The sequence below is a fragment of the Quercus suber genome, unplaced genomic scaffold, assembly GCF_002906115.3.
Source record: "Quercus suber isolate HL8 unplaced genomic scaffold, Cork oak 2.0 scaffold_174, whole genome shotgun sequence".
Taxonomy (NCBI): Eukaryota; Viridiplantae; Streptophyta; class Magnoliopsida; order Fagales; family Fagaceae; genus Quercus; species Quercus suber.
Window position 1 is genome coordinate 1,249,390 of NW_027069634.1, and position 11,595 is coordinate 1,260,984.

Below are 11,595 nucleotides of genomic sequence, written 5' to 3' on the forward strand. Positions count from 1 at the left end.
TGGGTACAAAATTAGAAAATTTAGATAAAATATATGACACAAAATTGAAGTCAAATTTATAATCTAATTAGATTTTTTTTTTGAGTTTTGGTTAGGACAAGTGGTGCAAAATTGAGAATCCAATTAAAATTTAATTGGATTTTCTCTCTACTTCACCTATTATTATATGTATAGATTTGGACACAAAAATTAGAAAATTTAGATAAGATACATGACACAAAATTATAGTCAAATTTATAATCTAATTAGATTTTTTTTTGAGTTTTGGTTAGGACAAGTAGCGCAAAATTGAGAATCCAATTGAAATCTAATTAGATTTTTTATCTGCTTCACCTATTATTATATATATAGATTCCTATTTTTATAGTTAAATTTCTCTGTCATCATCGTAAAAGTAAATAGTCTGCCAAACTATGTAAATTTTTATATTCTTTGCCTGCTTATTGTTTATTTTCCGCTTATTTTCCGTTATTGATTTAAATCATGGTTGCTATTTGCACAAATCCAAGTCCATGCGGATAAAATCTTCCTTGAACTTTACAACCCTAACATCCAAATCCAAAATATACAAATATATTCAAAAAATAATAATAATTTTAGCAACCAAAAGATATTATTTTTAGTAGGTGTGTGTTGGAAAGAGAGTCATAGGGCGCGTGGAGTAGGCAAGCCTAGATACATTGCACAATATCAAAGTAGAAGTGCAATTGTACTTTGTACCACCAACTTGCACATATTCTCTCTACTAAGCAAAGTATCATCAACCAACACCATCATTTATCTAATTGTCTGTCTCTGACTTGCCAGCAATACACCTTGTCATCGTTTCTAAAATTCCAATAGTCTTTCCGAGAGAGAGAGAGAGAGGGATAGATATATATATATATATAAACCACTTTTTAATCTATACTACTATTTAAGAGATTTTTCTATTTAAGATCCTCAATTTAGATTCTCAAAATACCGTCAAATTCATCCATTTCTAAAGCTTAAATCATAGGGATGGGTATGTAAAATTAGTAACTCTTAATTTTTAGCTAAATTTAGAAAGAAAAAAAAAGTTTTTTCTCTCACCTCTACATTTCTCTCTCATGCTAGTTGTAAAGTACTAATACAACTTCTTCTTTTTGAAAAAATAACAAAAATGAAACTATTTTTTTCCCACAAATTTACCATTTTTTTTTATCACTAAATTGTTTTTTTTCTCACCTCCAGATTTTTCTTTCACATTAGTAGTTAGGTACTAATAAAAAATAAAAAGCCTCATCGCACGTGTAAAGTGTGTGAGATGAGGATAGTGTGCTTGTGTGTGTATATATATATATTAACNTTTTTTTTTTTTTTTTTTTTTTTTTTTTTTTTTTTTTATGTTAAATGCATTACAAAGAGCTAAAAGCTAGATTATTTGGGGAAAAAAAAAAAAACAAACAAACAAAACAAAAAGACAAAAAGCTAAAATGTTTTCAATGATTCCCAAATGCACACATAATCTACTAGAAAAAAATTGTAATCAATTAACAATTGTTCTAAGCACAATGAAATGTGGAAAAATTTTTCAAGTACCTTATCATGTTCTAGTTTCTTCAATATTTTCTCCCTTGCTCTTTTTTCTTCCTCCTTTTCTTTTTTTTTCAAGGCTAAATAACTGAAAAAACAAAGTGAATATATTAATATTTAAGTTAGAAGGAAATAAAATCTAATGTATTTAAAGACAAAAAGGGATAAATAGACATAAAATTGCCAAATAGAAAAACAATTACTAAATTAAGACAGACCGTTGTTTTTCATTGCTTTCTAGAATTTGCTTTGCCTCAATGAGGTCCTTACTAGCTCGAATCCTCTCCTAGAACAATAGCACAACAAAAGTCTTTATAAATAAATGCCAACTACATGAAATGAGCTCTTAACAGAATCCCAAAGTACAAACAGAAGAGTTTGATTTGACAAAAACCAACAATGAAGCAGCAATAATATGTTCTAAAATATAAAAAAGCTATGGCAAGTTCACCGTTGAATAATGTCTTTCAGGGGTAAAAAGAACTTAGGAATCATGATATAAGATCTTTAAGAAATTCAACTATATTAGGCTTCTTGATATGTTCTTGAAATATTCTTGAATGGGTTTGGATATTTAAGAACTTAAGGTTAGGTAATAAAAAAGGATTGAATCTTGATGAAAAAAAAAATCAAAAAAAAAAAAAATGTTACCAAAAACTATATCTTTTGATAAATACTATGCAAATAAGTTACCGAAAATATACAATTCCCAAATGAAAACTCTATATTATAGACTTCGCTATTATTGTCCTTAATACACCTTTTCCCTAAGGCCTGCCCATTTCTATGGAAGGAGAATTTTTTTTCTTTATAGTATTTTATGGTCAATAAAACTAGAGAGAAATATGTATTTTGTGGAAGTTGTGCTAATACAGGAAAAAAGTTTTCAAAAAATATTCTCAAAGAACTTGAAGTAAGCAACAACCAAGAATAGGAGAGAGACTAATGGGTTTTTATTTTATTTTAAATTTTATCAAGTGACAATTTATATTTTTTAGTTCATTATTCCTGATTTGAGGTTTAATACCTTTCTCAAGAATTTTCCATGACTCAAAAATCTATGCATGTCTTCATAGGTAGAAAGGAGGTCAAGACTTGGATTGCCACCAGAAAGTCCATCTGTAAAACCTTCCACTCATTTGTTGCAGGAAAAAACGGTACTGTTATTTTGAAAGTGATGTTTATAGAACTTAGCACTCTTTTGTGCCATTGCATAATATAAATTTCTTTACTTGAACTACAAGGCAGAGTTATTTTGATGTTGTTCTTTTTATTATTAGTTGCAGACATCATTGCCTCTGAAGTTTGTAACAAAGGCAGAGCAAATGAGAGAATGTTTAAGGTCTCTTAAGCGCAATCACCAGGTAAATTGCTCATAGTGTAACAAGCACAAGAGTTCGGAGACATTTCAAAAATAGATCGGTTTATGTGTTTTATGACATTATTGTAGAACCATCACATTATTAGTGGTTTCCTAAACTATTTTTAGCAACTTCATTCTGAGGTTAGAGCGTGCTTCAATTTCCTTGTTATATGTTTCAAAAGCAAAGCATATTGTTGAAGTTTTCCTGAATAAAAATTCTAGTATAGTGGACTTCTTATATGTGAAACATTTAATCAGAGGGTGGTTTTTTTTTTTTTTTGGAAAATCCATTGGGCTAAAGATCTCCACAGATAAATTGTCACAACAATGAATTTCCTTTGCATTTGAGAAAAATGGGAGGTACTACATCTTATTATTTACAAGATAGATAGCTCTCCACGACCTTGTACTAAAAAGCTCCTTGCTTTACATACAAATACTTAAAGAAAGAAAGCGCATGCTTGAATTCTTGAAAGCCTTTTAATTAAACTAAGGTGAAGGTACATGCACCTGTGATAGCATAAATCATATGCATAGGATATTTTTAGGGTGCCTGCCATAGATATTTTTTGCATTTCTTTGACTTGTGAACTTTAGGTTTCACCAGTCCCAAATGTAGTCCATTTTTGTTAGTTAAGATTGTCACATGCTATTTCATTAACTTTAATATTTTACATGTTACTCTGTCAGTAGCCTGATTCCCCCTGCCTTTTTCTATTTATTTGTCTAGAATGATGGTGCCAGAGTTAGGAGGGCCTTCGAAACTCTTCTAATCTATGTTGGAAATATCGCAAAAAATCCTGATGAGGAAAAATTTAGGAAGATTCGACTCACTAACCCATTATTCCAGGTAAACAATTTCTTTGATTGATTTGCTGAGGTTTGATCATGTTGTTTAACCATCCATACCAACTATACAAGTAATCTGAGCTGATTGAATCAAGTAGAGACCATTTTTTATCTCCACCAAAGTCCAGATTGTCCTTTTGAAGGAAACTTTTGGGATGGGTTATTGCCACAACATTGGTAATGCCAAGTTATTTTCCATGGAAATTAGGTTACTTTTGGTTCGGTTTTAGATTATTATTGGGTTCACTTTCACAATTTTTAACTAATAAAAAGTAATACATTAATTCGCCAGGTTCATTTGTATGAAAAAGGTAGCCTCATTAGTCTCATGATGAGAGCCAAGAGCTCTCCATCCTGATTGTTGGATCACCATATTTAGTTTTTCTTTTGATCACTAATGTCAAGTAATGCATAGATATGATGAGTGTTATCCCCTTTGTAGCCTTACATTGAACTGTCTTAATATCTACTGCTTTTATGGTTTGTCACTATTTCTTACTACACTTGTAGACCAGGATGTTCCTCTGTATAAACACAATATACCCAAAGAAAAAAGAGAAGGGTTTCATAAACATGGCTAAAATCTGGCATATAATATTTTTTTTTGTTTTTCTTGGTTCAGGTGTACTTGTATTGTAAGATTTCTAGTCTAGTTATTTATTTATTCTTTAGCTATTTAACACTTGACAGGATAGAGTTGGGAACTTGAGAGGAGGAATGGAATTTCTTGAGCTCTGTGGGTTTGAGAGAACAGAAGGAGATGAGTTCTTGTATCTTCCTGATGATAAGGTCGACATGGAAATTCTAAACACAGCTGGGTCTGAATTGAAGTCTGCAATGACCAACCCCTTCTTTGGACTTCTAAGTGTGTAAGAGAGGACTGTACTGTGATTTTAGGTCAAATGACTTGGGTCTAAAACTTGGCCACAAAGAGAATAGTAAAAAATTACCCAATTGGGAATGCCATGTATATGTCTGGTGTTTGGTTCCTCACCATGGCCATGGGCTTAAGAAAGTTGTAGTATGCATCTTTGATCTCCAAGGAATATTCTTCCAAATTTCTACTTCAAAATTTTTTGCAGATTTTTCGTTGACTCTTGCAAATTTAATGGCAAAGGCTTTCTGTTCCACCTCTCTCTCTCTCTGCAAATTTAATTGGCCAATGCAATTTTATATCTTAGACATTTTCACTGGGCGTGTATGCCTTTGTGCTAACGTGGCTAACGGCAAAAAACAATTTTTTTATGCCACCTAAAATTTTTTATGCGTTAGTTCATTATCAACAAACCACTCTTATGCATCAGCAAACCACTCTTTGCATAGAAGGTAAGGATTAGGTCGGGAGTTGCACTGAACCAATCTGGATGACATCATGCGTCCACTATTAGACATAATACTTGTGCAAATATACACGAACATTTTTTTGTGTTTTTTTTTTTGTCTTTATATTTCAAGAGGATGAATGAAGAGAATGGATAATGGATGTGAAGAGAGAAATAATTTAATTTTTTTAAATATTTTAATGAAATAGTTAATTTGGGTGTTGTGAAAAGTGGTTGAGTACAACAGAAAAAATGAGATACTATGTTAAAATAGACATAAATTTTTGCACTAGTTGATGTGAATGCTCTTAAGCAATGACCTAAGTCCCAAATAGAAGAAAACCCCCCCTCTATTAACCAATAAAATATAATTAAGGCCCCCTCACCTAGGAAAAAAATCAAGGCCCAAGAAAGCATTGTAACAAAAATTTTAATTAATAATTTTTTCTTAAAAGAAAATAAAATTATCACCCCTTTAAATGACATGTATTCTCTTTAAATTCTTAAAGTGTTTTAGTCAATCTTTCACAGTTTAAGAGCGTGAAATATTCATTCTCCCAAACATAGAAGGTGAAAAGGCTCTTTATCTCTCTCTTCTCAAACTATTAATAGGTTTATAGACAAATTCATTAAATATCTGATCTCAACTTTTCCAAAAGAGAGATCGTGACTACTTGTTAAAACAAAAGACACAAACACACATTTTCTCTCCGTCTTGATTTTTCAGAAATCAAACCCCTATCTATTCATTGCTTAAATTGCCACTTTTGCCTTTCCATCTTTTTTTTTTTTTTGTTTTTTTTGTTTTTTTTTTTTTTGTTTTTCTTTTGTAGCTTACTTTGTAATTGCTTAGCAATCAATGTACAATGTGTTGACTACTCTCCTTTCATCCTCATTTCTGGTTTGCTTTATTTACTCTCCCTTTCTTTTTTGTTCTAGTTATGCTATTGGAAAGCTTTCTCCCTTTCATTGTCGTTCTTGACTTCTTGCTGGTTGGGTGAATGAAAGAGTTTGAGTTTATTTCTATCAAATCCTTTGTTGTCTAATTTTTTTTAGATGAATATATATGGTTCGTCCACTCAGTAATAGACTACAGGATAAGTACTTATCCTTTAGTCTATTACTGTTTTTTTTTTTTTTTAATCGAGTTTAAATTCAATAAGGACTTGGGGCAATACCCCCAAAGTTACACCCTCTAATACTAGCATGTCATATTAGCATTTTATAAATTAATTAATAAATATGACTTGTCACATATAATAAGTCCTCCCTAATACCCAATTCCAAAAAGGTTGAAATTTGAAACCTATCTTACTAATATCCGTCATCCTCTTTTCTACCACCACTGAACCTCTAACCCACTAGAGATATTGTCGAATCTACCTTAGTAATTGTCATACAAAGATCTCTCTTAATAGTTATCACATCAAAAACTTAATTACTAATATTGAATCTCAAAAAATTTGAAAAAGTACATTTTAAATTAAAAAAAAAAATGATATCAAAAGCTCAATAAATTTTATTTAATTAATATTTAAATATAAGAAAAGGTTGCACTTAAAATTGTACCCTTAGACCGCAAAATACATTGAGCTGCCCCACCCCTCCCGTGTGGAAGAAAACCGCACAAAGTCCATATAAAAATATAAAATTGTTATTTAGCCTTAAAATTATCATAGTTTTAAAGTAATTAAATCATTCAACAATTAACGTAACTCTTAATTTAATATAATTTATATATACATTCTTAAATTTAAACTTCTGTTGAACATTAATTAGTTTTGAAAAAACAGCAACCACTTTCAATAGTAGTCAAAAAAGCACAATGGTCTTGAATTAGTATAATTTAGTAACCGTCTTGACGCTTTCTCGTTTAAGATATGTCTCATGCAAACTCTTGCTCCTATAAATAGCCATTCTAGTTTTGTTCAAGACATTTCCAATGTAATTTTTTCTTCCCACAGTTCCATTGTGTTGTACACCAGAGCCAAAAGAAGCACCCACATGGGTGGCTCTAATAGAATGGAGAATATGAAGTTACTTGAGAAAGTTGTAATTGCACCCGAAAAACCTACAGAACGTAGACGAATTTTCTTATCAAACATAGACCTTTCCCTTGTTGTGTACCAATAATCTGTGTCCTTTTTCGACCCCCCAACAAACGAAATGACATTCTTTGAAGCTTATCATAGCTTATGCTGTGCCCTTTCCAAAATGCTAGTGCCTTATGATTTTTTAGCTGGTAGGCTAGTGCCATGTTCGGAAGAAGATAATCGCTTTGAAATTGATTGTAATGGTGCTGGTGTTGTGGTTATTGCAGCGGTAACCGACACCAAGTTGAGTGAATTGAATTAGGTGACCTCTCGTCTCCCAAGCTGGAGTTCAGGCAGTTGGTTGCATTGTTGGATGAAGAGGGTGATGAAGAAAGGGGACTTGAAGGACAATCCCCTTTGTCTATACAGGTTATTTTCTCTTTGGTTATTAGTATTTAGTACTATACAGTTAATTTAGTAAATAATTTTTCTAGTAGTATAAGATAAATCAGGTTAAAAGACTATAATACGGATTTCGTATAACTTATTTTTCATATGAATCAGAACATCAGATTTTTTTTTTTTAAAATGAAGTTGTTGAGATTGAGAAAGATGTATCTAAAAAAATGAAGTTCATAAAAAGTTGTACTTTAAAGAAGTTCTTTTGATAACCCATTACAAAATTAGCACGTACCTCTCATTACATGTGAATTTAGTAATCGATTAAAAGTTAGCTTTTTACTTAAATTATTTCCTGTTTGTAGGTCTCATACTACCTTTCGTTTTATCTTTATTTTAAATTATCTAACTTTTAACTTTTTAGAAATAAGCCAATTTTTAGTTTTTTTTTTCTTATTTTTGTTTCACATTATGTAAATAAATTATAAAAAATAAGCTCAGATGAACATTTTCAATAGTTTGACCATTTAAAAAAAGTCAAAGAAATAATTTGCCACTTTATTTTAAATTTGAATTAATAATTAGGCTATTTATAACATAAGCCTAATTATGGTATTTTTTTTTTAATAAATTTATTGTCCACTAGAGACTCATTAAACTTTTGAAATATGCAGGAAATAATCTTTCTCCATATCCTTAATGCGGTTAAAAGTTTTTAAATGAAATGGACATTAAAAAGCAAATAAAATTGAAAGTAGATAAATGAGATCTATTTTCTTTCAGTACGATGGACGTTTCAAATAAATAAAAAATTATATAAAAGAAACAAACATATAGATTGATTATTATGTCCTTGCTTTTTATTAGTTGTGAATAAATGTTATTTTTTGCCAATTTTTTGTGGCGTCATAACATAATGAATCTCTAGTAAGATTATAACTCCTTTAGGAGACCTTATGTGGCCTACATTTAAGTGATAGATGAAAAACTCATGTCTTAAGTTTTCTATTTATGAAAGTTACGTGTTATGGTGTAACATTCTATCAGTAACTCTCAATTAGAGATAATACTTTGAAGACACATTGGAATAACACCTATGATAAGTAAACATCATCGAGTTACAATTGGTTAAACTCCTTGATAGAAGTAGAGTTATGAAATAAATCTTAAACTAAAAGGGTCCCTATTCTAGCCTAGATATAGCCTGTATCTCCATCAAAATGTCATATGTATGGAAAATGTCATAGACTAGAAGAACTCTTTTATTTATACGTTATCTTAAATAATCAGTTCTCTCTAAAACACTTGAACGACTATGGCTAGAGGTATGTTTGTTTTCTTCCTCTGCTTTAGGTTTTCTATACCTATGGGTCTTGGAAAAACCTTTTCTTAATTCACCACCTTATTCCAATCAAATCAAATCAATTAGAACCTTCCTATGAGACCAAGTCATTATTTTCATTATATAATTGCCACTTAGTTGCCTTTATTCCTAATGAAGTCTCATAAACTTTTCTTGATGTGATTATCATCATAGCTTAAGATGCTATAGCCACTCCCAAGTCATTTTGATATTCACTACTTCAAATAACATCATAAAGATTAACAAATCCTCATGTTGATCATGACTGGAAATTAAAATAAACCATAAAATGATATTTCAAAACAAGATAATTGCAATAAATTTGAAGCACACTTAAACATATAATTTTCATTTATCATCTAATTTCATATATACTATACACTTTATAAAATCTAGAGCAGAGGAAGAAAATGAATATACCTTCAACCATAGTTGTTCAAGTGTTTTAGAAAAAATTGATTATTTAAGATAAATGTATACATGAAATAGTTCTTCTACTCCATATGGTCTTTTCAACACATATGACTTTTTGATGGAGACACATGCTATACATAAGGTAGACTAAGGACCCTTTTAGTTTAAGGTTTATTTCATAACTCTCTTTCCATCAAGGAGTTTAACCAATTATACCTACATGGCTACATGGTGTTTATTCACAATAGAAGCTATTCATAGGTGTCTTCAATTTATTATCACCAATTGAGAGTTACCCATAGAATGTTACACCATAATGTGTAACTTTCACAAATAGAAAATTTAAGACATGAATTTTTCATCCATCACTTAAATGTGGGCCACTTAAGGTCTCCTAAAGGAGGTATAATCTTACAGAAGTTTGGTAATGTTATGCCACCAAAAATTGGCAAAAAAGGACATTTATTCACAACTAATAAAAAGCAAGGACATAATAATCAATCTATATGTTTCTTTCTTTTATATTAATTTTTTTATTTTAAAAGTCCATCTAATGGAAGAAAATAGGTCTCATTTATTTACTTTCAATTTTATTTGTATTTTTAATCAATCTATTCCATAATTTTATTTATTGATTTAAATGGATTTTTTTTTTTTGGATAAACGATTTAAAGAACTGTTAAAGTTTGTCAAAAAAAAAAAAAAAACTGTTAAATTCCTTTTCCCATTCTTTTAAAGGCGTAATGCAAAACTTTTTTTTTTTTTTTTAAATGTAAACTAAAGCAAATCAGACAGTTTGTTATGACAGTTTACACAGTTTGGATGCGAAGGTTTAGCACTTGCCTCTCGGGTCAACCATTGCACACTAGATGGGGTGGCAGTCAGTTTTTGAGGCAAATTGGGCTGCTTTAACTCGCGGTGATAATCTGGTCTTTGTGCCTAATTCAGATCGGACAGTTCTTAGAGCTCGAAACCCTCCGAATATTAGTCATCCACACTATGAGTACTCAAAAACTATTGAGACAGATATCATGATTTATTCACTGTACGAGGTTTGAGTGGCATTGTCTCCGGAATGCATTGGCTGCTTAAAAAAGGCGGCCCTCGGGGGCGAAAAACTGAAGAATTGCACCACATTTCATGTTATGGCGGCAAAGATATGGAAGGCAATGAGCATTGCAGTACAGATGCCGGAGGAAAGGACTTTTACCATGTTGTTTCCGGTGGATGCTCGCAAAAGAATTATGCCACAAGCACCATGTGGGTATGCAGGGAAATTGGAATGCATTGATTCCTGGATTTGCAAGAGCAAGTGTGAGGGAGCTTAGGGAGCTAGGAAGATGACTGGTTCCTTGTGAGAAAAGTGCAAGAAGGGGTGGAGAGACTTGATGATGAGTATGTGAGGTCTGGGATAGATTTGGTTGGAGGTGAACAGAGGAGTAGTGCCCTTCACGGAAAATAGCTTCTCATTGGTGTCATGGTTGGGATTGGAGCTAGAAGAGGAAGTGTTTGCATGGGGAAGAGTAAAATGTGCCACTCCAATTGTGGTTAAGCCTGGTTTGGTCATGCTGTTGCCAGGGCCAAAAGGCGAGGGAGGCCTCAATGTGTGCTTGCAATTGCATGGGGATCAAATGGATGATTTCTATAGGTTGATGATGAATGGATAAAATGTGTTCTCCTCCATTATTTATATATGTAGTTTACATAGTTTATGGTTCTCTAAACTAAAACCTTAAAAATTCTCGACCTTGTGAAGAAATAATTTTTGAGTGCCTCTAAGAAAACTAAAAATAGAAAAAGAAATAAGCTAAAAGTTTTATAGCTCAATGATATTAGTTAGTATCCTTTATAAGGAGAACTAAGATTCTATACCTCCTCCCTCACTTATTGTAATAACTGAATTATTAGAGAGAAAAAATAAATTAAAAAAAAAAAAAAAAAAAAGCATGTGAAACACATTTACATAGTGTTAGAAAGCCAAAAATTGATTTAAAAAATCAAAAGAAAAAAAAAATCCATTTGGAAAAAAAGGGTCAACCAATGAGACCCACCAGTTGACCCATTTTGACTCGGCACTTAGCGGGTCAAGTTGACCCATCTTTATCACGAGTCCAAAAATCCCCACGCATGCCCATATTTTTCCTTCAAATTTGGAGAGATAATAAATTTTGAGTCCAATTTTACGAGGTACCTTAAGAAACTCTAGTTTAAAGGTTTCCCTTTCTCAAAAAATCCACTGGCTGATCAAGTCATGAAGGAGGTCACCAATGTGGTCGTTTAGTTCAAACCTCATCA

General features: G+C 31.4%; 1 protein-coding gene and 1 pseudogene across 2 annotated transcripts; both read left to right on the top strand.

Moving 5' to 3' along the window:
• Positions 1 to 2,600: 2,600 nt before the first annotated feature.
• On the top strand, positions 2,601 to 4,899 carry LOC112030736 (uncharacterized). 2 transcript variants are annotated; one of them, XM_065778165.1, is made up of 4 exons: positions 2,601 to 2,714; positions 2,844 to 2,921; positions 3,651 to 3,770; positions 4,460 to 4,899. In XM_065778165.1, exons 2-4 carry the CDS (start codon positions 2,883 to 2,885, stop codon positions 4,640 to 4,642), a joined length of 342 nt encoding a protein of 113 aa, XP_065634237.1. In that variant the 5' UTR covers positions 2,601 to 2,714; positions 2,844 to 2,882; the 3' UTR covers positions 4,643 to 4,899. The 2 variants fall into 2 exon arrangements, with proteins under 2 accessions (XP_065634237.1, XP_065634238.1); XM_065778166.1 differs by having other exon boundaries at positions 2,602 to 2,714; positions 2,838 to 2,921.
• A 2,214-nt stretch (positions 4,900 to 7,113) lies between these two features.
• On the top strand, positions 7,114 to 10,967 carry LOC112030732 (shikimate O-hydroxycinnamoyltransferase-like; annotated as a pseudogene).
• The last annotated feature ends 628 nt before the right edge of the window (positions 10,968 to 11,595 follow it).

Coding starts and splice junctions, on each gene's coding strand:
- LOC112030736 (XM_065778165.1), top strand. CDS start 2,883: ATGAGAGAATGTTTAAGGTCTCTTAAGCGCAATCACCAG. Junction 2,922..3,650: donor CTCTTAAGCGCAATCACCAG/GTAAATTGCTCA, acceptor TTATTTGTCTAG/AATGATGGTGCCAGAGTTAG. Junction 3,771..4,459: donor TCACTAACCCATTATTCCAG/GTAAACAATTTC, acceptor AACACTTGACAG/GATAGAGTTGGGAACTTGAG.